Source organism: Hyaena hyaena, unplaced genomic scaffold (assembly GCF_003009895.1).
Source record: "Hyaena hyaena isolate Hyena2069 unplaced genomic scaffold, ASM300989v1 scaffold_38, whole genome shotgun sequence".
Classification (NCBI taxonomy): Eukaryota; Metazoa; Chordata; class Mammalia; order Carnivora; family Hyaenidae; genus Hyaena; species Hyaena hyaena.
In genome coordinates this window covers 1,360,711-1,384,089 of record NW_024080670.1, presented here as the reverse complement: position 1 = coordinate 1,384,089, position 23,379 = coordinate 1,360,711, and the positions used below count along the sequence as shown (strand labels likewise).

At 62.1% G+C, this 23,379-nt stretch overlaps 1 protein-coding gene and 1 non-coding gene across 5 annotated transcripts in view; both read left to right on the top strand.

The window, feature by feature from the left end:
* The window catches only part of PRRC2B (proline rich coiled-coil 2B), an 86,694-nt gene extending 65,310 nt beyond the window's left edge, over nt 1-21,384 (top strand). Inside the window, exons 17-34 of one of the 4 annotated variants that reach the window (XM_039229555.1) lie at nt 121-2,190; nt 3,403-3,599; nt 4,160-4,305; nt 4,860-5,001; nt 6,659-6,741; nt 7,115-7,303; nt 7,431-7,625; nt 8,036-8,122; nt 8,810-8,914; nt 9,059-9,251; nt 10,021-10,118; nt 11,063-11,190; nt 11,733-11,973; nt 14,595-14,774; nt 15,321-15,412; nt 17,458-17,539; nt 18,856-19,025; nt 19,095-21,384. In XM_039229555.1, the coding sequence (XP_039085486.1) occupies nt 121-2,190; nt 3,403-3,599; nt 4,160-4,305; nt 4,860-5,001; nt 6,659-6,741; nt 7,115-7,303; nt 7,431-7,625; nt 8,036-8,122; nt 8,810-8,914; nt 9,059-9,251; nt 10,021-10,118; nt 11,063-11,190; nt 11,733-11,973; nt 14,595-14,774; nt 15,321-15,412; nt 17,458-17,539; nt 18,856-18,990 (4,363 nt within the window). In that variant the 3' untranslated portion in view covers nt 18,991-19,025; nt 19,095-21,384. Of the gene's footprint in view, nt 1-120; nt 2,191-3,402; nt 3,600-4,159; nt 4,306-4,859; nt 5,002-6,658; nt 6,742-7,114; nt 7,304-7,430; nt 7,626-8,035; nt 8,123-8,809; nt 8,915-9,058; nt 9,252-10,020; nt 10,119-11,062; nt 11,191-11,732; nt 11,974-14,594; nt 14,775-15,320; nt 15,413-17,457; nt 17,540-18,855; nt 19,026-19,094 lie in introns of those variants that run through there. The other 3 variants (XM_039229558.1, XM_039229557.1, XM_039229556.1) reach the window with 3 other exon arrangements.
* Nucleotides 13,784-13,867, top strand: LOC120230216. The gene has a single exon (XR_005527945.1). It is a non-coding gene; the product is annotated as a small nucleolar RNA SNORD62 (small nucleolar RNA).
* Nucleotides 21,385-23,379: the final 1,995 nt, after the last annotated feature.

The window sequence follows — 23,379 nt, the reverse complement described above, 5'->3', positions numbered from 1 at the left end:
TTTTTCTTTCCTTAAAAAAAAATTTTTTTTTTTCTTTTTAAAAACTAAGCTCTGTGTTCAGCATGGAAACCAGGAACCAGGCTCCAATCACATTGACTGATTTTTCTGGTTCCTTTTCAGGAATGAAAGCTCTTACTCTGCCCCCCCCGGAAGGTCAGGGGGCGTAGGTGCCCAGCGCGATCTCCTTGAGGAGAGAGGGGAGGAGTTCTTGAGTGCTTTTGACAAGAAGGCCCAAGCAGACTTTGACAGCTGTGTCTCTTCTCAAAGAATAGGCCAGGAGCTTTTGTTTCCACCCCAAGAAAATGTTGAGGAAGCAGGTGCGCCTGGGGGTCACAGCCCAGACCTCCGGTGTTCCCCACTGGAGCCCGACTTTGCCCCGGCCGAGAAAAAGCCAGAGTATAGCAGCTGGGACGTTAGCCACCCTCCAGAGGCCACCGACGCAGCCGGCGGCATCGAGAAGGGGGCGCCCCGGGAGGAGCCGCCTTTTAACGTCTCCTCTTGGGAGAAGGAAGGGAGCCCCGGCAAGCAGGCGTCCCTGGAGCCCGAGTGGACCCCCGAGCCGCGGGGCCCCGGCGGCCAGCACCAGGAGCAGACCAGCAGGACACGGAGGTCGGGACCCATCAAGAAGCCCGTCCTGAAAGCCCTCAAGGTGGAGGACAAGGAGAAGGAGCTGGAGAAGATAAAGCAGGAGCCGGGGGAGGAGGGCGCCCGCGTGGCCAAGGAGACGGGGCCAGGTCGCAAGGTGGAGAAGGCCGAGGATGAAGAGAACGACCCCGCGCTGGCCAACTCCTGCCCCTCCCCCTCCCCCGTGGAGGACCAGGGCTCCGCCCGCGCGCGTTTGGGCCGCGAGGCCGGCAGGTGTGATGAGGACGAGAAGCCGGACAGAGCCTGGGAGGGCAGACCCTCGCGGGAGTCCAGCGACACCCCCCCGACAAAGAGGAACAACTGGATCTTCATCGACGAGGAGCAAGCCTTCGGGGGCCGAGGGCAGGCCCGGGGCCGCGGCCGCGGCTTCCGCGAGTTCACCTTCCGCGGGCGGCCTGCGGGCGGCGGCCCCGGCCTCTGCGGCGGGGGGGTGCTCGGGGCGCGGGGCGTCTACGGCGGCGGCCAGAGGAGCGGCCGCGGCCGGGGGCTGCGGGACTTCGGCCAGCCGGAGGACTTCCCCCGGGCCAAGCCGCGACGGCGCATCGCCAGCGAGACGCACAGCGAGGGCTCCGAGTACGAAGAGCTTCCCAAGCGGCGGCGGCAGCGAGGCTCGGAGAACGGGAGCGAGGGCTCGCTCCTGGAGCGGGAGGGCGGCGCCCTGAGGAAGGGCGACTTCAGGGACTCCTGGCGCTCCAACAAGGCGTGCTCCGAGGACCACGGCGGCCCCGAGGCCAAGAGCCGAGGCCCTCGCGCCTTCGGCCGGGCGCTCCCGCCCCGGCTGAGCAGCTGCGGCTACGGCCGGAGAACCTTTGTGTCCAAAGAAGCCTCCCACTGGCAGAGCAAGGGCCCGGGGGCCTCCTGGCAGGAGTACGGCCCTCCGGACGTGTGCGGGTCCCGGCGACCCGCAGACCGAGACTGTGTCCCCGACGCGTACAGACATTCTGACTCGTTTGGCGCCAGGGCCTTCGAAGACGGCCGCCTGGAGGACAAGAGGCCTTTCTTCCCCGACGACCACGCGGCCGACTCGGAGGGCGCCGAGAACCGGCCCTTCCGCAGAAGGCGCCCCCCGCGCCAGGACAAGCCCCCTCGCTTCCGGCGCCTCCGGCAGGAGCGGGAGTCGCTGGGCCTGTGGGGGCCCGAGGAGGAGCCCCACCTGCTGGCGGGGCCGTGGCCGGGCCGGCCCAAGCTCTGCCCCGGCGACAAGAGCGGGTCCCCCGAGCTCTCGTACCAGAACTCGTCCGATCACGCCAACGAGGAGTGGGAGACGGCCTCCGAGAGCAGTGACTTCAGCGAGCGGCGCGAGCGGCGCGAGGGCCCGGGGGCCGAGCCCGAGCCGCAGGCGGACGGCAGCCTGCCCGGGGCCGCCGTGGGCGAGAAGAAGGAGCTGGCCAAGAGGAGCTTCTCCAGCCAGAGGCCCCTGGCCGACAGGCAGAGCCGCAAGCTGGAGCCGGGGGGGTTTGGGGAGAAGTCCGTTAGGCCCGGTGGTGGTGACGCCGCTCCCCGTTATGACAGCCAGCAGAACGGGACGCCTTTGAAAGCCAAAAGGTAAAACGCAGACCGAGCCCCAGGCCCTTCTCTGTCGCTGCTGTTCTGTTAGCCTGTTGACTTGAGCAGCACCCATGCATGCGAGCCCCGCCGTGTGTCCGGCGCCCCAGCTCGGTCCCTCTGTCGCCCTCCAGAAGGCACGCTGCCCGCCCAGGCCGTTGCGTGTGAGCGTCTCCGTCACCTGCTCTTACGCGCTTGTCCGCCTCTCTCGCGTGTCGTTGTCGTTGTTGTCGTGGCTTGAAAACTGAAACCGAGACCCCAGCCCGCTGGTCCTCAGCCTTCCAGAAGGTCCCTTGCCTCCCTGCCGAGGGGGGTGCTTCCTGTGCATGGCGCCTGGCCCCAGATTCCTCCGCCCCGGGGCTGCTGTTCCCCTGGGTTCTTCCGGGCCATTTAGCCTCCTGGCCCTGTGGGGACGGCTCCTCCCGGGTGGCTCCGCCTCCTGACAGTGAGGGGATCGGCCGCCTACTGGTGGTGAGAGCAGGCAGTGGCTAAAGCAGGTGAGCTGCCTGAGGCCCTGTGGGCGGCCCTCGGGATCAAGAGGCTTTCAGGTGGCTCAGGTGTGCGCCCCGTCGCTGCCTGCAGGCCGCCAGAATCCAGGAAATGGGAGAGTGTGGACTCACTTGTGCAGCCTGATCGCCTGTTCCATGCTTCTTGGCCGAGGAAGGCTGCTTCCTGCCTCCCGATCTCCTTAGAATCCGGGGCCGGAAACCTGGAGTGGAATCAACTCCGAGCCCCAGAGAGGGAGCCCTGGGAGAATGCTGGTGCTTCCAGGTGTCCGGCCAGCCTGGCTTTCCGGGCCCCAGATGCTGACAACAGGCTTTGCATCTGATTGCTGCCGAGAGCCTTATCGTGGGGCCCGGTCAGGCTCGTGTGCCAGGAGCGGAGAGTGCCGCGGCCCTGCTCTGAGCGCCTTCCCTTCGTTCTCTCCCGTCTGCAGCCCTGCTGGGTTTGGCACGCGGTGGGAAAGAAGCAAGGCGCTGAGCCCTGGGAGGGGTCGGGGACAGACGGTTGTCCCCTGCGAGCGGGCGGCACCGCTGCAGCAGTGTGGCCGCAGGAGGCCTGGCGCCGGGGAGCCACTTCGACCGCGTGGAGGGGGCTATAGGTCAGGGCCCCGCGGCCACGCACGTGCCGGGTGCACATGCCGATTGTCCCCTTCTCTCCTTCCCTGGTCTCTGGTCACTTCTGAGCTAACGCGGTCCTCCTTCTTCCCAGGTCCCCGGATGAGGCTTTGCCGGCGGGGCTTGGTGGCAGCAGCGGGAGCAGCCACTACGCGCTGGAGCGGGCGGCCCATGGCGCCTCTGACACCCCCAAGGGCTCCTGTGAGACGGCGGAGGAGGCGGCCAAGCTGGTTGCTCAGAGGGCGGGCGAACAGGGAGAGACCATGAAACAGTTTGACCTGAGCTATGGAAGTGAGTCTGTCCCCTCACATCTTCGGGCCTCTCAGAACCAGGGGCCGCGATGGCTTCCGCGGGTTGCCGGGTTTGCCCATCCTCTGGCCCTTGTGGGCTCAGGGTAGGCGGTGGGCCAAGTTCCGGGGCGACACGGGTGAGCAGAACCGATACGGTTCCTGTCCTGTCGGTCACAGCCTTGCCACCCCCCGTCGCAGCCCCACGGTGTCTCCGTTTTACAGGGGGGGGGCCCGAGGCCTGGCGAGGTCCTGTGGCATGTCCCGGGTCACGTGGCTGGTTAGTACCAGAGCGGGGACTTTGGTCTCCAGAGGCTCTTTACTGTAGTGCTACTGGTGTCTCTGGTGAGATAGCCGTGTGCTGGGGAGGCCTGGGGAGGGTGGAGGAACCTGGCGGGATCTCCATGCATCGCGAATATGCTCTGATTCTTGGAGGCATCGAGCCTGGTGCCACCCGACCTTCTGAGCTGAGCTGTCCCTTCGATGCCAGGAAGTGGCAGGGTGGGGTTATTCTTTCTTCTGCTGAATGGAGACACTGTCCCTCCTTGTGACATCTGGGTTCAGATTCCATCATTGAGAACTGTGGGTCCAGCCCCGGGGAGGAGAGCGAGGTGGGCCCCATGGCGGCCGAAGGCTTCATTGAGGTCCTGACCAAGAAGCAGCGCCGTCTGCTGGAAGAAGAGAGGAGGAAGAAGGAGCAGGCCGTGCAGGTAGGGGTGTGGGGTGGAGGGCAGGTGGGCACACAGAGACCCAGAACCAGAAGGAGAGAGAGTTCTGAATTAGGCGCAAGATGGAAGAGGGGTGGGAAGGAGGGCATCCTGACAGCGCGCCTCATGTCCCGGCGCGGCCCCTCCCCCCCAGCCCTGTTGTCGCGTGGGAGTAGGCGATGTTACCCCAGTTCTGGGAGAGGGTGACTCGTCCCAGGTGACAACGAGGCTCAGACTTCCCTCTGGGCCCCCAGGCCACCCTTCTTCTGTGTGGGATGAGATGTGTCACCTGGAGTGTCACGGCAGTTGGGGAGCCTGTACTTAGAACACAGGCCTGGACGCCGTACACTTGGCCTATCTAGCCTGCGTGCGCTGGCCTGCCTGCCCTTCCGGTGTTGGGGAGGGGGTGGCATTGCCCTTCACCCAGGGCCGAGGCCTGGAGACGCCAGCGTTTCTGCCCCCCTCGGGCCGTTCCTGGTGGTGTGGTTTTGGCGGGGGGACTTGTCCTTCTTTGCGCCTCACGTCTGGGCCGGACAATGTCACTTGTTTCCCCTTAGGTGCCCGTCAAGGGTCGCGGTCTTTCCTCCCGCATCCCTCCTCGGTTTGCGAAAAAGCAAACCAACTTGTGCCTGGAGCAGGGTGACGTGACGGTGCCTGGCAGCAGCCTGGGCACGGAGATTTGGGAGAGCAGTAGCCAGGGTAAGAGCTGGGCGCTTGGGCTTCGCTGCTTGCTCCGCGGCTGTCCCCTGCGCCAGGGGTCTCTTCTCAGGGGGCATCCTGCTTTGGGGCCATGCACGCCCGTGTGGCTTTGCCCACCCCGTCTCTTCTCCAGAGTTACGGCGTTAGGTACCATCCTGGTAGCGCCTGCGGCTGCAGTCCCCAAGCAGCCATAAACTCCCCCTGCCCGAGATGTGGGGCAGGAGCGCGCCATCCTTTGTGTCCGGTGACCTGGATGCGGGATCCCCCGCCCCTGCCCAGCTCAGGTCCTGGGGGGAGTCGGCTTGACTCCTTTGCGCCCGTCAGGCTCCCTTTCTCCTCTGCCTGTGGAGGGGCAGCCGGTGACCGCCAGGGAGGAGGACAGAGTCCGAAGCTGTCCCGTCCGTGCCGCGTGCTGGCCCCGACGCCGGGCGCTTCTGGCCTCTCTCCTGAGCCAGACAGACGTTAGTTTTTGGAAGGCTTCTCAGAACTTAAAAAAAGAAATTTCAAGCCCAGTGCCTTTTTTTTTTTTTTCCTGGTAACTTTTCATTGTAAAATACAAAACCACCTTTTTTAAATGTCTATTTTTGAGAGCGGGTGCAAGTGAGGGAGGTGCAGAGAGGGGCACAGAGGACCTGAAGCGGGCTCTGTGTGAACAGCAGTGAGCCCACCGCGGGGCTTGAACTCACGGGAGCCACGAGCTCATGACCTGGGCCATAGTTGGACCCCTGATGTCTGAGCCACCCAGGTGCTGCTTGAAATGCAAAAACCATGTTAATCAAGCAGCTGCTGCTTTAATGCCTGCGGGGCAGAGCCCTGGAGAGAAAGGCCACAGGGGACAAAAGCACGATGCTCACCGGGGGCCTAGAGGCGTTAGCCATTTCTGGTGTGTTAGACCTGGTAGCCGAGGACCCCGGCGTGCAGTGACGTGACCCCAGAGCCACGTGACAGACACCCCAGATTTTGGTGGGTCCTAGGTGTCGGTTCTTTGAACGTTCCCGCTTGGCCTGTCGCGTTCCTGGCTAAAACCATGGTTCCGACACGTTACAAAGAACACTGGACGATGCTCAGCTCTGATTGGAAGTAAGATCTTGGCTGCGAGCTGATCTGGTAGCACACACGAGCAGAGTGTCATGCTCCGAATGTCCCCAGATACCTGCCAGGCTGCCGCTCAGAGCAGACTGGACTGCGGCCCCTGCCCTCGGGCCTTTGTTGCCAGGACCCCCTCCCCGGCCGCTCAGCCCAGGGCCGCGTGCATGGCTGCCGAGGGTCCCCGGCTCTGAACGCTGCGCCTCAGGCTTGGCGCACATACACGGGGTCTGTGGCTTCGGTGGGAGTGTCGGAGTGGTCCTCGAGCTTCCAGAAGTTGAGTGATACCGACCCGGATCCTTGAGAGACTTTGTGAAGCTGCTGGCTTTAGAAGCAAACGGCTGGCTTAGGAGACCCCGTCAGCACACGGGGTAGCGGGGCGGCTTCCTTGCGGGCGCGCCTTCTGGAGCTCGTAGTGGACGAAGTCAAGGAAAGCACGCTCCTTGGAGTCTGAGGATGCTGGGAAGTTGGGTGAAGCTACCAGAGCAGCTCCAGGGCCATTCTTGGGGCAGCAGCCAGCCACTTCCTCCGCGAGGCCCTCCCTGACTCACTGTTCTATTCCCTCGGGCAGCCCTCCCCGTCCAGGCCCCAGCCAACGACTCCTGGACCAAAGCTGCCTCTGCCTTCAGCAGCGCCGAGTCCGGCTCCGCTGAGGTGAGTGTCCGCCGAGCCGCTCGGGGCTGCGCGTGAGCCCAGCGCCCCCTTGGCCAGCCTGTGCTGGGCCTCATGCACAGGGTGCCGGCCTTTGTGCCTGACCCCCGGGGAGGGTGGGTGACGACCTGGCCTGTGGTGATAGACACCCCATCTGGCCTGGGCCCCGCCTAGAGTGCCCACTGCCTGTCTCGTGTTTTGATGGCATCCTCAGCTGCTGGGCACTGTTGGTGGCTCAGGGCCCACATCAGGATGGGACTGGAGGGGACAGGGGTGCTGGGGGTGTGTCTCAGCCACACACTTGGTCCCACTTTCGGGACAGTCCCGTGTTGGAGCTTGAGGGTCAGGGCCTTCACTTGTGTCGTACCTTGCACAGCAGGGTTTTAAGAGCAGCCAGGGCGACAGCGGCGTCGACCTGAGCGCCGAGTCCCGGGAGTCGTCTGCGACCTCGTCCCAGCGCAGCTCCCCGTATGGCACACTGAAGCCGGAGGACATGACTGGGCCTGGCTTGGAGCCCAAGGCCGATGGCCACAAGGAGCAGGCTCAGAAGCAGCCCGAGCCAAAGGTCAGCCAGAAGCGCCTCCGCCGGGGCCAGTGGGCGCGGTCCCTTGTCTGTTCCCTCTTGGGCTCAGAAGCTGAGCCCTGGGGCCCTCCCGACCCGTGTTTCTTAGCCCCTCTGGTTTTCCATCAAGGACTCGGATCAAGGTTCAGGACAGAGCAAGGAGCACAGACCGGGACCCATCGGCAACGAGCGTTCTTTGAAAAACAGGAAGGGCTCAGAGGGGGCCGAGCGGCTGCCGGGGGCCGTCCCTCCTGTCAACGGCGTGGAGATTCACGTGGACTCGGTGCTGCCGGTACCGCCCATTGAATTCGGAGTCAGTCCGAAAGTGAGGCTCAGTTGTGTTTCCTTCCCACACCGCTCCCTCATGTGTCCCCCATGGTTTTGAACTTGGAGAGAGAGGGGAGGTGCTGAGACAGGGTTGTGACCTAGAAAGAGCAGGGGCACGGAAGCCAAGCAGCTCTGTGGGGGAGCGTGTCAGCCTGCAGGACGAGGCAGATGCCATTGAGCTGCCTTCTAGATTATTATGACACCAGCCAGGGTCTCTGGCTGAGCAGACCTGGGATCGTCCCTGTCTCAGTCGGGGTGGCCAGTGGGCATATAGGCAGGGAGCACAGAGGGTGGCCGTCTGGTGGACGCTGCCCAGTAGACTTTTTTGAGTCATTGAGTCTGGGTCGAATTAATGCACATCTGTGTTGAGAGGCAGGCAGATAATGCCAGGGGCTCTTCCTCCTCCAGGACTCGGATTTCAGCTTGCCGCCTGGCTCGGCCTCTGGTCCCGCAGGGAATCCAGTCGTCAAACTTCAGGATGCCTTGGCTAGTAACGTGAGTGTGTGTTTCTCTCTGTTCCCCGAGCTGGCAGGTCCTAGAGAGAAAGGAGCGAGCCTAGCGGGGGGGGGTCTGAAGCCAGAGGAGGGGGCTGACCCCAGCTGTGGCAGATCTGGGGGTGCGGCACAACGTGCTGTCTAGCTGGTTACGTGTCCTCGGGTGAGTTGTATAAATGCCCCGCGTCCCGATTTTGTGATCTTAAGGCGGGACAGGGGCATTCCTGAGGCCTGGGTTATTTGGTGCTCTGGGCTTACAGGTGTTTGGTAGCAGTGGGAGAACTTGGTGTCTTTACCCAGAATCCCTGTAATACGCCGATAGGCACTGGGCACGTATGGGAGGGTCTGTTGGCCACCTGCGTGAAGAACTGTTACCATGGCCCGCGTTCAGTGTCCGGTGGGGGGCGGAGACAGGACCTGGGGGTGTCCACGTGAGGCGTTGGCGCCTCTGTGCCAGCACGGCCGCCCACACCCAAGAGCCCACAGGCTGGGGGCGTAGAGGTGGCTTTCCGCAGACGTCCGTCAAGGGAAGCAGGAAAGACCGCTGTCTGGAGCGGATAAGCTTGGTTTCTGCCGCCGGCAGCCTCACCTCGGGGGTCTCGAGCGCACGTGGCTCAAACCGCAGGTGCGTTTTCCTGTCCTGTTGGCTCTGTGCCAGTTGTGTTCCGTGGTTTCCTCCCCCTTCCAGGCTGGGCTAACACAGAGTATTCCCATCCTCCGGCGTGATCATCACATCCAGAGGGCCATCGGCCTCTCCCAGATGTCCTTCCCCACTGCCGACCTCACCCTGAAGGTAACGCATGAGGCTGGCGTAGGTGAGGGCCGCACGGGCGCCTTAGCTCACGGAGAGACGGGGCTGCAGGCTGTCCTGGGGCTTCGATCCGTTGACGTCGTCTGCCTTCTTGGAAGTAATTCGTCCCCTCCCCTTGCCTCCTAGATGGAGTCCGCCCGCAAGGCTTGGGAAAATTCACCCAGTTTGCCGGAGCAGAGCTCCCCGGGAGGCGCGGGCTCGGGAATCCAGCCCCCGTCTTCTGTGGGTGCCTCCAACGGCGTCAGCTACAGCTCGTTCGGTGGAGTGTCCATGCCGCCCATGCCCGTGGCCTCCGTAGCACCCTCCGCTTCTCTTCCAGGTACCTGGCCGCTTGCCTGAGCCAGCCCGGGGAGACGTGTGGTGCCGGCCTGAGGGTGCAGGGGTAGGAGCTTGTTGGTGGCCCGGCGGGTCTGGCCTCCCAGACGCTACCCACCCCCTTGGTCCCTTCTGTGGTGCGGGAAGCAGGCCGGGAGCAAGCAGAGACCCGGCTTGGAGTCAGACTGGGTCATGTGCAGGGGCCGTGGCCTCTCCTCCAGCAAGTGGCTCAGCCCTCCAGGCTACGGCCCCTTCCTCTGTGAGATAGAACTGACTCTCCGTGGGTTAGCCTGTGACGCAGGGTCGACCTGCAAAGTGCTTTGTGCCAGTTGAGCTTCACAGGTGGTGGCTCGTCTCTACCAGTGTGCTGGTGCCCCAGGGGAGAGGGCAGGGGTTTGAGGGCCCAGCCGCCAGGGTCTCAGTAGTGCAGACCCCCACCCCCCAGCCTCCACCATGGATTCCGTGCAGCGAGCCCGAGGAGCAAGGGGCTGAGACCAGGGCTGCCTGAGCCGCAGCGGAGCCCCTCCCGAGGGTGCGGGTTCGGTGGGCCAGGGGTCGGGTGAGGAAGGCCAGCTGCCCACCTTTCTGGGCCCGTGTTCCCCGAGGGGCGAGCAGGTGTGGGGCTGTGTGGCTCAGGGCCGGCAGCGGGGGGCCAAGCAGACTCTGCACACCCTCCCTCCCTCCCACGGTTCCCCGGGAAAGCGTGCGTGCGTGTGGCCGTTCAGGAATGGTGAGACTTGACTCTGTCCCGTCTGCTCTCGGATTCCATCCAGGCAACCACCTGCCGCCTCTGTACCTGGATGGCCACGTGTTTGCAAGTCAGCCTCGGCTGGTCCCTCAGACGATACCTCAGCAGCAGAGTTACCAGCAGGTGATGACAGCCAGACAGGTGGCCCCGTGGGGGACGGGGATGCAGCTCACGGTGGAATTCACTTCCTTTCTTGATTTGCTCACTGTCTCGCTTTCTGTGTCCCCTCATGTGTAATGCCCAGCGCCCAGCCCGTCCTGGCAGGCAGGGCTTGTGTGGTGAATGAACACAGGAGAGACAGGGAAGAGGGATGGAGCTCAGCGCTCCAGACTCCGAGACTCCCTCTGTCCGTTCTTCCCGTGTCCTAGCTGGGGAATTAGCTGAAATGGAATTCTCTTTGGTATCCTTTGGCATCAGGTATCCTTCTGATGAAGAGAAGAAAGGCCTAGACTCCCAGGCATGGATGCGTTAGAAAGAGGTAGTCTTAGAAACGTGCAGGTGTTTGTTTTCATGCAGGATGGGCGTTATTTTCTGTGCTGCAAGGGGCGGATTTCTGGAAGTCTCCCTCCTGAAGCTGGTGCGGGGCCTTTGATGGTCCGGCACCCCCGGACCTGTGTGCCAGGATGGTGGGGCCCTTGGGCAGAAGTAGATTTGGGGATGGAGAACAGAGGATTTGGCCTGTCCTGATCTCTTAATGAAACCTATTCTTAAACGTTACGTTGTTTAGTTTTATGAGGTATCAATGTTCATTTACCCGGATCGTACAGCACGTAGCTTTCGCGTATGTTTCCCCTTGACCGTTCCTTCTAAAATGCACCTCTGTGGACCACTGTAGCCAGGATTCATTCTTGCCATTGTATACAACCCAGTGTAGGAAACCCTGGTTTGGGGGGTTTGTTACAGTGTTTGCTTTTCCCCAAGAGCAAGGAAAGCACCAGAAGGACGTGCTCCAGTTTGCCTTTGGGGCAGTGTTGGAGCTGCTGTGTGGAGGGGGGTGTGGCGGGCGGGGGCGGCGGACAGCCACCCTGGAGGGCACTGCGGTCACCTGCCTGGCTTCCCGTCCGCAGGCCGCCGCCGCACAGCAGATCCCAATTTCCCTTCACACGTCTCTGCAGGCTCAAGCCCAGCTTGGACTGAGAGGCGGGCTCCCCGTCTCCCAGTCTCAGGAGATCTTCAGCTCCTTACAGCCCTTCAGGTGAGGTGCAGCCAGCAGCTCAGACCCCCTGGCAGCCCGTGGGCAGGCCCCTTCGTACCGTTGCTGCCCCGCGAGTCTCTGAGGTGGGGTGGGGTGGGGCGTGGTGGTCCGGGTCGCTTCAGAGTCCTCGTTAATCTGCTGCAGGAGCCGCCAGTGGCTTGTTGGTCTCGAAGGGCCTTGTCTCCTCTCCCTCCTCCGCCCCTCCCGCCTCTTCCACCACCCTCGCTGGGCTCTTCTCACGCATCTGAAGTCCTGTGCTTTTGGCGTCCCGTGGGTTTTCCTGGGCCTTGTAGAGCCTGGATGATTCCATTCGTGTAATCGGGTGATGCTCCCACCGCGGTTTCTCGACCAGTGGCGTCGGCGCTTTTTACGAACGCAAATTCTCAGGCTCTGTCCCAGGCTTTCTGAGTCAGAAACTCTGGGGGCGAGAGGCCAGCGCTCCGGGTCTTAGCAAGCCCCCTGGGGGATGGTGGCGTGTGTGCCCCTCTGAGGTCCGCCGCTGCAGTCCTGCACCCGACCCCCCGTCTGTCTGGCTCTTGCAGATCTCAGGTGTACATGCACCCCAGCCTGTCACCGCCCAGCACCATGATCCTCTCTGGAGGCACAGCCTTGAAGCCCCCCTACTCGGCCTTCCCCGGCATGCAGCCCTTGGAGATGGTGAAGCCCCAGTCCGGCTCCCCCTACCAGCCCATGAGCGGAAACCAAGCCCTGGTCTATGAGGGCCAGCTCGGCCAGGCTGCTGGCCTGGGCGCCTCGCAGCTGTTGGACTCCCAGCTCCCACAGGTCAGGAATTCAGCCCCTCTCGCTCCTTTCCTAACTGTTTCCTCCCTTTTATCTGCCCCTCGCTGCGTGCGTGCTGCGTGCTGCCCTACCCTAGGTGCTGTTTGTGCCTGTCGGGACTGGGCCTCGGGCTGTGAGCCCTGGGGCCGGGTTTCCCACCTCCTGTGTTTATCCCGAGAGTACTCCTCCCCCGGCTTCTCCCGCCCTCGTCCTGGGGGGCTTGGAGATAAGGTGCGTGTGTCCTTGTGGCTCCCCACTGATGCTTCTAGACCGCTGTCCCTCCCTTCTCCCTAAAACCCCAGCTCCGGAGCCCGTACTGTCGGCTGCTGCGCCCGCCTCCACGTTGCTGGGAGTCCACAGTACGAATGTAGTGTTTGGCTTCATGTCTTCCTCCCCCCGTGACCGTCAGTGACATCAGACAGCTTTGAGGGTCCCCCTCTCCTCCTTTGGCCCCCGGCCCAGACTCTGCAGCACAGCTCTTGTTCTAGCTGCTGCTGGTTTCGATGTCTGCTTAGATGGTACCCTGGTCTCTGTACCTGCGCACCTGTTCCTTCCACCGGGACCGCGGCCCCATTGCTGCCAGCGCTCGGCTGTGTCCCGGTCCCGTCTGGATTGGTTACTGCTAGAAACTACCTTTTTCCTATTCTCAGGCTTAAGGGCTCTACCTAGCCACCCAGCATCAGCCACCTTTTCATCACCTTCCCCCTATGGGCTCGCTTCCTTCTCTGCTCAGCGTGGCACCCTGCCGCCTCTGCCCTGGGCCCCTGCAGTGTTTCCACCTTGGGGACGTCCGGTCCCGCCTCGCCCCGCCCCACCCCGCCCAGGCTGCCCGTGGCTGGCTGCCGCTTTCAGGCCCGGGCCCTCCCCGCCTCCCACCCGCCCGCATCTTGCTTATGGCCTCCCTGGAGAGGTGAGACCTGGCGTCTGGCCTCCTGCCACAGGGTGGGCTGGGCCGGCCGTGCCCGGCAGAGGCCCCGTCCCTTCCAGCCGGGCTGCTGCTCGCTCCTACAGCACGTGTCCCGTCGGCACACAGACGAGCTGCAGGACCACCCTCTGGGGATGAGGGCCCTCCAGACAACACCCCACAAGCCCGTCACTCCCTTTTACAAAAAGCTGAAACAAAGTTGTCAGCACGCGAGTTAGTTCCCGATGGTTATTCTCGGCTCTCGTGACCCGGAGATGCTCGTTTCCCCAGAGTCCCGATGTTTGCTCGGTTCCCAGGCACCCTCCCGGCGGAACCTTCCGCCGCACCGCCTGCTCTGTGGTTTCTCGGGGCCCCCGGCTGCTCTGCTCTCTGACCTCTGTCTAGCCCTGTGGCTCTAGGCCCCGTCCGACCTGGCTTCCCGGTGCCCCCGGGCGTGCTCTCCGGCCACTGGGCTGCCCGTCGCCTCTGGCGTCTTAACGGCATCTCCTGCGTGGCCCGTGCTGGCATCGTGTCCAAGGCCTGAGTTCTCCCGGTTCTCCTGGCTGTGGCTGTCGCGTCCGTGTCCCCCGCAGGCCCCCGCTCCCCTCGTACGCCCTCACCCTTCCGCAGGTCCTGTTGGCTCTGCCTGTGGGGCGTATCCCGAACCCAGCCGTGCCTCGTGCCCTCCACCCTCCTCCCCGTCCAGGCTCCCGCGGGGCCTCCCCCCACCCCCCCGCCCCGGTCTCCTGCCTCTGCTCTTGGGCCCGACAGTCTGTTCTCAACACCCCATCAGGGTGCCCCCCGAAACACAAGTCTCCAGAAGTCCCGCGCCGTCTTCCTCCTCCTCCCGCTCCTTGCCGTGTGCAGGGAGGAGCCTGGGGCCTTGGGGCCCGGCCGGCCGGCCGCTCGTCTCAGTGATGCGGTTCCAATAGATCCTTCTGACCCTCCACTGTGGACTCAACGCAGGGGGTGAAGAGGAAAGTGACTGAGAGATGAGCGGCTTCCCTGCGCCGGTCCCGGGTCTCCAGGCCCCCCTCCTCCCTGGCACCCGCCCCCCCTTCTGACATAAGAGTCTTCAGAAGGCTACAGTCTCCAGTTCAGTTCCTGGACCCCTGAACCCCAGAGCCGGGTTGAGTCTTCTGTGTCCCCTTTAGAGGCAAAGCAGTAGAGGGGTCTGCCTTTTGGTGCCGTGCAAAGGAGTCCAAAGATACACATCCACGCGGCTCTCGTCTCTGGGGGCTCGCGTGCAAGGTGCTTCCTAAGAAGCCCCTCTGACCTTCCCTCACTCTTCCCCGCCCCCCCGGACCCATGGGGTTTGCGGCCCGCCTTCCACATGCCAGGTCCTTGCCGCTCCCCGGGCCCGACTGCGTCCTGGTGCTTCCGCAGCACGCAGTGTGCACTCGGCAGACCCCTGCTGGGCAAAAGCAGGAAGGTCTGGGGTGCGCGTGGCCCCGTGCAGCCCCGGGGAGGAGCCGCATGTGTGTGGCCCTGGGCTCGTGGTCACCACCTGCCTCGTTCCGGCCAGCAGCGCTGCCCCTCCCCCCGAGGGTGTGCCTGAACGGAAACCCAGGGCCTCTGGCTGTGCAGGGGCCTCTCTTTAGTGGTCTCGAAACGACGACATGAGCGTGACGTGCGTTCGCTCTCGGGGGCAGGTGTGAACAGCCGTCTGTGGCTTTCTCCCCGACATCCCTACCTCCTCTTGACTGTCTCTGTCATCCAGCAGCTGACGATGCCGCTGCCTGGCTCCCAGCTGCCTCTGCCTCGGTACGGCTCCGGGCAGCAACCCCTGATCCTGCCACAGTCGATCCAGCTGCCCCAGGGCCAGAGCCTCTCCGTCGGGGCCCCCCGACGAATCCTTCCACCCGGGTCCCAGCCTTCGGTCCTTAACACCAGCAGAGAGGTAAGGATGACTCCGTCCTGCTGCGTCCTGGGGAGGGCCTTTGCCGCTAGTCAGGAGCCACTGTTGGGGCAGAAAGTGCTGGCGGTCAAGGTGAGGCGCAGGCTGTTGGCCTCACCAGACCATGGGTTTCCTGCTTGTGGGGAATCCCTTTTGGAAGCCCATGGCGGGACACCCTTGGTTCCCGCTTAACAGTGACACGAACCAAGGCCCAGGGCAGAGGGGAGGGGGGCCCGGGGAGCCGTGCTGGGGCCGGTTCACACACCGTCCCCAAGGTCCCCGGAGAATGGGGCTGAGGCTGGGCTTTGCTGATGGCCGTCCGGTGGTGATGCATGGTCCTCTCTCCCCTCCTCCTGCACTTCCAGAAAACAAAACCACAGGGTACGGTTCCTACTTCTGAGAAGCAGCCCCCTGAGCCCAAGTTGCACGTTTCTGTAGAGAGTCCCTCTGTCCCCAGAAATCCTCCTCGGCCCTGCAGCAGGTGGTTCAGTGAGGCCAGGCGTCTCCGGGGCCGTCGAATGACCCCTCATTCCTTCTTGGTGTCTTTAGTCCTCTCAGATGGAGATGAAGGGCTTCCACTTTGCCGACAGTAAACAGAATGTTCCTTCAGGAGGCTCCGTGCCATCACCACAGACCTACAGGTAAAGAAACGCCCTGGGGGTCGGATGCTGCGTTGCCGACTACTTGGTCTAGATGTGACCCGGTGGCTCCGCAGGGCCCCTAGGGCCCAGGGAGAGCCACAGAAGAGCGCTTAGGCTGGGTCCCCTTGGAGGCCACGTGTCACCTTGAAGTTTCTGTGCTAGCGCAGTCTCCTGTGCTAGTTAACCACGGGGAGGTCAGGAACTGGCAGAGCAGTGTGCTTTTAATCGTCATCATAAAATGCTCTGGTTTGGGAGAGTTTTCTGGAAAGGCAGGGAAAAGGAACAGCCGCTGTTTTACTAGTGCGAGGCCCATCCCGGCTGCTCACAGCTTCCTCGCCAGATTTTACAAAGGATTTACTGGCCAGGAAGGTACACGCCCGTCCCCGGGGCCGCCTGTCCCCTGCCCTGGCTCCCTGGCTCTGCCTGCCGGGACTGGCTGCTGGCCTCTCGGGGCATCCATGCCGCCCCCAGCGCGGACTGGCACCTTCTCTTGGCGCCCTGGCCTCGGTCTCTGCCTCCAGGAGCTGTCCCGGCTCCCTTACTTGGCTGGGCCTGGAGGTGGTGGTTTGTGTGAATCCCTGTGCTGCGTTCCTCCTCCTACTAGAAAGTGGAAGAACTGGAGCTTCCCGGACCCGCTCGCCCCTGAGGAGGAGTGTGCGGGGACGGGGAGGCGGCATGCTCTGGCCCGGGACCCATGGGTGGGTGCAGCCGAGGCTCGGCACGTGTGGGAGAGGCCTGGAGAGCCCTCGGGCTGGTGCGTGAGAGCTTGGCGGCGCGGCTCCGGGCGGCCCGGGCCCCTCGAGGGGAAGCACTGGTGCCCATCAGATCGCCATCCCGAGTCTTGGTGCCATGGCCACGCTGCCCCGTCGCTCCTGGAGTGTCGAGGCCGCGTCCTCTGTCCCTTCCGTCTGGTCATTCCGTACTTTTCCCCGCACTTCCAGAGAAAGGCATTTTTTTGTGACCTTTTCCAAAACCATTTCATCATCTTTTCTGTTCTTCTTTCATTCTCTCGGCTTCACTTCTTTTTGTTGATTTGTTTTGTTTCCTGACTCTGTTTTTCACGTGGGTTCAAACAACAGAACTGTAGGAGAGGTGCAGCCAGACAGCCCCACAGAGCAGCGAGTGTAGTTTGGGCGAGAGAAGGAAGCTGTGCGTGTGAACCGTGTTGTGTCTCCGCGGCCGCCACAGGTGGCATTTAGCCGCATCCAGGGAGAGACAAACCCAGAACACGGAAACTCACATAGCCTGTGTCCACGTCCTGTAGGAATGGCAGCAGCCGGCTCTTTGGAGAGAGGCTACATAGAAAACATCAACCTTAACGGATAGCCTTTGCTTTGTCGACGTTTTAGCGGGGCCGGGAAAATTGGTTTATCTTTGTAGAGCAGCAATTCCCAAGTTTTCTGGAAACTGGGCTTCTGAGGCATGTCCTGCTACAAAAGGGCCCGGTGGTCGGATCCTTGGACGTGCTTATTGGGGGTCGTGCCCCTCAGCTCAGGGTCTAGGTACCTCCACCGTCGAGGGTCCTGACAAACTCTGCACACGGCACTTGTCAAGCTTTTGGCCACAGAATCTTTTTCTCCGTCTGATTAACATCCACGAACACTGGCCGCCCAGTCAGTGGAGCACATTCAGAAAGCCGTCCTGACAGGTTTTTGGTGCTCTTGGTTTCTTCCTTTCCCCCCTCCCGTCCCCATCGCACGAAACAGTGAAAGCTAAGGAAATACTCAGCACCATTCTGCAGTCAGCTGTGTAGACCGGGTGTCTGGGTCATGGAACCCCGAGGCCCCGATCCCCCCCAGACCCTGAGAGACGGGCAGTGCCCACCGGTCTGGTCGGTCAGCGCCTGCCCGCGGCAGGGGCCTTGGCCTCTGCGCCCTTGGGTGCGCCCGTGTGAGCCGCCCTGGCGCTCTCTGCGCTCTGGCTGTCCGAGGCCTTGGCTTCCCTCTGTCCAAGAGGGCCCGCGCCAGGGCCGTGCCAAGTGCTAGGCTTGACTCCGTTTCTCCGACGACGCGCGTGTTCTCACCCCCTGCCTTTGGTTTTTTCAGGCCTAGCTCTGCTAGCCCCAGTGGGAAGCCCTCTGGATCAGCAGTTAACATGGGCTCTGTGCAGGGACACTACGTTCAACAGGTAGAAGATGGCTTTCCAGCCCCTCCAGCCCCGGACGCTTAGGCCCATCTCCAGGCACTGAGAGAGGGGACTGTCCAACCCATTTGAGTGTCCCTCTCATAAAGAGAGACGCGCCCTAAGCGCTTCGAGTGTGGCGCCGGGAGCCGGCGGCCCGAGTCCCTCCTGGCGAAGGCCTCGATTTCCCCTCATGACGGGCGCCCGGGTCCTCCCTTGTCCTGCGGAGAAGGGAGGATGCGGCTTCCTCTGAGGAGGTGGTGCCAGAAGGTGGATTCTCCTTCCACGGCGGTTTGGGCTGTCAAGGCGCTGGGACTCGGCTAGCTCTGTGGGTCCGCTCTGGAAGCCGCGTGTGTGCGCGTGTGTGCGTGTGTGCGTGCGCGTGCTGGCTCCAGGGAGTGCCGGGTTGTCTCGTCTCTGTCTTGGCTGGGTGGGACTACGCGTGGAACGACGCCTTCCTGTTTTGTGACAGGAGGGGTTTCTCAGGGCCTCTGCCTCGGGCGCCGTTCTCGGCTACTGCTCTAAAACGCGACGGGGACGGGGCGCCAGAGCTCCCGCAAGGCGGGCGTGGGCGTGGGCGTTTACTAGAACCACATTCCTGGCTGGTGGGGGTGGAAGTCTGATCGCTCCTCCTGACTTGGTCCCCCGGAGGGTCTCTCCTTGAATTGTTTGAACCGAGCCGCTAAAGCCGCGAAAGCTTTCTTCCGGAGTTCGCACCCCGGTGGGGGGGCGGGGCCGAGGCGGGCCGCTCTGTGTCCTGTCCGCTGCGCAGAGCTGCAGGTCAAAGGAACCCCAACTAGGAATCTCAAGGTCAAACTAGGGTCCTGGGGAAAGGCCCCCACAGAGCGGGAGGCAGGGGAGGTCCAGGTCCACCTAGTGGCCCCGTGCCCCTCGGCTAAACGTTCAGGAGTTCTGACTCGTCGGTGGCGCTTGGATCTGTTTGGGGGGCGTTTTGCCCTCGGGGCACGGGGCGCACTGTTCTCAAAAGGTCTCTCTGGTTGGCCTTGGACGTGCCGCTCCCGCAGAGGCCCGTGAGCATCACAGGACGCTCGCTGGAAGACCCTGCCTCTCCGAATCACTGCCCTCCGCACCCGTGGGAGGGAGAGAGCAGCTCAGGCCAGTGTCCCTCCTACGGGAATTCCTTCTCAGTCCGGTCCTTCCACAAAAGGACGGGCTTCTTAGAGCGGCTTTTCCCTGTGAGTCAGGAGCAGGCGGGCCGGGGATGGGGGGGCGGGTAGGGAGGGAGCGGTGGAGCTGTGTGTGTCCAGACCAGGGTTGCTGCCTAAGGGTAACTGTCTTTGTCCCCATTCATCTGTCCAAAGGCCAAACAACGAGTGGATGAAAAACCCAGCTTGGGAGCTGTGAAACTGCAGGAGGCGCCCTCGGCCGCCTCCCAGATGAAGCGAACCGGAGCAATCAAGCCTCGGGCGGTCAAAGTGGAGGAGAGCAAGGCCTGAAGGTGCTTGGCCATGCCTTGCCCCCCCCCCCCCCCCCCCCCCCCCCCCCACCGCCCCCCCCCCCCCCCCCCCCCCCCCCCCCCCCCCCCCCCCCCCCCCCCCCCTTGAGGACAGGGCCACCGCTCGGCCTGGACATCTCACCAGATCCACCGTCCAACCACCTGGCCCGGACCGAGAGACCTCCCTTCTCTTCTCCACTCCTGAAAGCTCCATCGTCCAGCCGGCTTGTCCCTGTGGATATGTGACCTTGACCTGCTCGCTTTAATACGAAACAAGCAAGCAAGCAAACGACACCGTCCCCTCGTCGCCCCCACCTCCTTTCCACCGTGACTGTGGAGTGACTCCCGCCTTCGTGCAGTACGGATGATCCCGCCCCCCACCCCCCACCAGCTCCGCCGCCGTGGGCTCAGCGCCTTCTCCGGTCGCTCCCGCTCCCGGCCTTCCTGGCCCCAGGCGCGGTGGCTTGATAGCAGGGCTGTTGTAGTGGGAGGCTTTTGGATTTAAAAAGCAGCTGAAGTTTTTACAAAGGAGAAAGGAAAAGAAAAAAACACAAGCTATGTCTGCGTAGCTGAACTTTTGTACTTCCCCATCCTCCCCCTCCCCCTCTGCCCCGGTACCACCCTCGGCCCCACCCTCGGCCCCACCGGCAGTCGCTGCGCTCCCTTAACACCTGACTCCGGCATCCCCCGCGCTCCCGCAGAGACGTGGCGGGCACGCCGGGGGCAGCCGCGTGCTTGGGGCAGTGAGTGAGGCCAGGGCGGTGGGTCGGTGTCACGGTGGGGTTCTAGCCCCTGGCCTGAGGACCGCCGGAGGCTGGGGGCGGCCCAGTGAAGCCGATGATGTTTTAGCAGAGGAATTCCAGAGTTTCTGTCCCGGACTCTTCTACAGCCGGTGGACGTGCTGACCCCTGGGCGCCTGAGGTCAGCCCTGGAGATCCACAGTCACTGGCGTTTCCCAGCGTGGCCCAGCGCCTCTGCGTCTAGGGCTCCAGCACCCGGGGGCTGCCGTTTGACCCGCACGCCCTTCTCAGAGCCTTCCATCACACGCCCGCCTCTTTCTTTCCCGCGCCTGTCTCTTGTCTGGATCTTCCTGTCCCGCCACCTTTCACCCAGCTCGTCCCCTGAGACCGTGAGGCCCCTACTCACGGGGACAGGGCCGCACGGACGGTTGTGCGGGTCTGCGACAGAGGCGCGTGGCCTGGAAGGCTGAGGGGAGGGGCCCCTTCCTCTCCTCTTATTTTTTTGCTCCCACTGGCAGCCCCAGGTGGTTGGGACAGAGGCGCCTGAGCCGGGCAGTGGGTGTCCATCTCTACAGATGGCTTGGCCGGGGTCCACGGGCAGGGCAGATGGAGGGTCTGACCGTTGTTCCTCGGCGGCCTTGGGCGGCCTCTGGGTGGGGAAGAGACAGCCTCTTAAGTCTGCAGCGATGCCTCTAGCGAAATGTTTGTGTGAGCCATTTTATGCTGGGTTTTTTGTTGTTTCTTTTAAAAATAAGAACTAGAAGGAAATGGTCCCAGGTTTTGTCATTCCAGGGAGAGGGGAAGGGGAACGTCAGGTTTTGCACGCGCTCTGCAGAGCACTTGCCGCCTGCCTCGCCGAGCTGACCCCGCTGGCAGCTCCCGGGGGGACCTGGCTCAGAGGACTGGCAGTCGGTGAGTGGGGATGTGCCCCGCAGAGTCCACCGAGTGCCGCCGCAGATGTGTGACGCCCAGTGTAGGGTCGGGTAGGGCAGGGCCTTAGGAACTGCGCGTGGGCCTCTTTGTCGCTGTCCCCCGCTCTAAAGAGGGGGTGTGCCGGGCGTCTGCGGGGCTCGCCTGGAGCTTCCCGCGGTCCCCCCCCCCCGCCTCCACCGTCAGACCTCGCTTCCCAGCTGGTCACCTTCACGCCTGAATCCTTACCCTGAGGTCCCTTCTCGAACGGCCGCTCGCTTGACGAGTCGCCCTCCCCATGTGCGCACCTGCCCTCTCCCCTGCAAGCGCGTGACTGCCATCCTTGTGCCCAGCTGCCCTGCCCTCCGCTCCCCTCCGCCGCCCCCGCCCCCGCAGGAGCCACCCGTGCTTCCCGCTGCCTGTACACTTGGAAACGCCTAATTCCAGCGCTCGTACGTCAAAAGGAAAAAAGGTTTCCTCGTCTCGAAATTCAACCGAACAGTCCTGGATGCTGTGAGAAACTCAAGGTGTACCCCGCAGGCGAGCCTGCCGTCACAGTGACTGTCCTCCCTGTTTGAGAAAAAAAACAAAAACAAAAACCACGAGGTCACCTGTTCTCCAGCCCTTCTCTCCACCCCTGTATTTTCTCTCCTCCCCCTCCCCAATAAAAAGAAAACACTAGAATTTATTTATATGTATTGATGTTGTAGGTCTAGGTGAAAACCAGTAAATGTTTCACTGCTCTATTTATATATAATGTCTGAATTCTTCTGTGCAGGAAAGGCCAGGAAATTGCATGTGAAGGTCATGCGTTCACCACCTCCGTGTGCCCGAGCTGCGGTCTCTTTCCCACTAAGATGCAGATTTTAAATTGGACTCGGGGCAGAGGGCAGGCCTGAGGCCTGGCCAACGTCCCGTCCCTTCCTTGGTCGGATGAAATGCAGTTTTTAGTGCAGAGCTGTTTTAAGGTGCAATATCTCTTCCTTTCATGTGGTTTTAGAACCAAGCTCAAGGTTAAATGGGGCTTAGGGTCTTATTTTGGTTTCAAACCCTCAGCCTCAGAGCGCAAATCCATGCAGAGGCCTCTGCCCAGATGCCGTGGGGCCTTTGGGGGGAACAGGTGAAGACCAGCACTTAGCCTTTGCTGCTGCTGAGACCAGGGGGCGGGGATCAGAGTTCTCTCGCGTCCCTTTGCCTCTGCGCACATGCTGGCAGCTTGGCCCCGGCCATTGATGGTGCAGCTTGTTGCTCGGCAGCCGTGTAGTAGCGTCCGTCCAGTGTCAGCTGCTGAGCGGGGTGAGATCCCAGCACGTGCGGTTGAGTATCCCAGAGGCACACCCCCACTCAGAGCTGCTCTGCCGGTCGTATTTGGTCTGGTTCTCTTTACTGTTGCTTCCTCCCCCTTTGAATCCACATTACTGTTGTTTTCCAACCTGGAATTCATACACTTCTGGCTCTGGGTTCCTCGAGAGGGAAAACAAAGCACAGCATACGCGTTCAGAAATCGGCTGGTTGAGTTCCAACGCCGAGGTCATCCAGCCACTTCTGGGGATAGTGGGGTATTTGTTAGATACCTACCCCGGGTCTCCCAACTACGCCCTCGCCCTCCTGTCTTCAGGATCTGCCTTCTGGGTGGCTGGTGAGGTTTGTGAGTGATGCTCCGAGCCAAGGAGGCAGAGGGTGTGCATGTGGTTGCACGGCCGTGTTCAGAGATGGGCCACCGAGGCAGTGGGTGGCACACGGGTAAAGCCCCTCCCTGCTGTTCCCTTCCCTTCCACCCAGCAGCTGCGTGTTGCCCCTCGAATCTGTATTCGTCCCTTCGCACTTCGTGCAGAGCAAGCCTGGGTTAGAAGGTCTGTTGGAAATGGCCTTTCACAACCAAGGACACTACAGAGTATCCGTGCTTTGTCATGTCCCGTGATGACTGGGAAACGCAGACTTCCGGAAAGCCAGCTCGTCCTGCTTGAACATGCGAGATGGACCTAAGACGGAGCTCACCGGGGACAGAGTGGCTCAGTGTCGGGGTCCCCGACGTCGTCCACTAGCCATGCTCTCCTCGGGGACCACCAGCGCTGTATTTGGCTAGCGATCTTCCAGGCACATCTGACCTTGCTGTTCACCGTTTCCCTACCCTGGCCGAGGGGCAGTGTCCTCGGGACCCTGTCCTCAGCATGTTACGAAGCCTCGGAGTGGAAATTTCTATTCAGGCTCTGCGTGGATGACTTTCTTCCATTGTTTCAAGGGGATACTGTACTCTTAAGCTTTCGACCTCATGCCTTGCATAGTAAAAGGGTTTGGGTTTTTTGTTGTTCTTCAGAGGGTTGTATTTTTTGTTCCCTTTTGGTTTTATTTTGGCCTTTCCTCTCTTTGTCTTTTCATGTAGACCAGATATTTGAAAGGGCAGACGATGGCTAAAGGTGTAATGTGCAGCTTGTTTATACATTTTTGGGGAAGCCTTTGCCTTGGATGGGAACGGAATCCTGGATTCAGCAGGCCACTTACCTTTTGCCCTTTCCCTCCGGATCAGTACCTATTGTTTCTCCTTTCAAATATGTGATTGTACTAGCTCTTTCCATATGAAAGAATTCTCCTTATTTAAATAAAAAAAAAAAGGCCCCAAAGCTGAGTGTGCTTTCTCAGGCCGCGTGTCCCTCGATTTTCTGTCATTTGGCGAGAGAAACTGAGAGCTGGAAGGGTTGTTACAGAGTGCTTAGGAGGATTTCCGGAGTGACTTGGCTGAA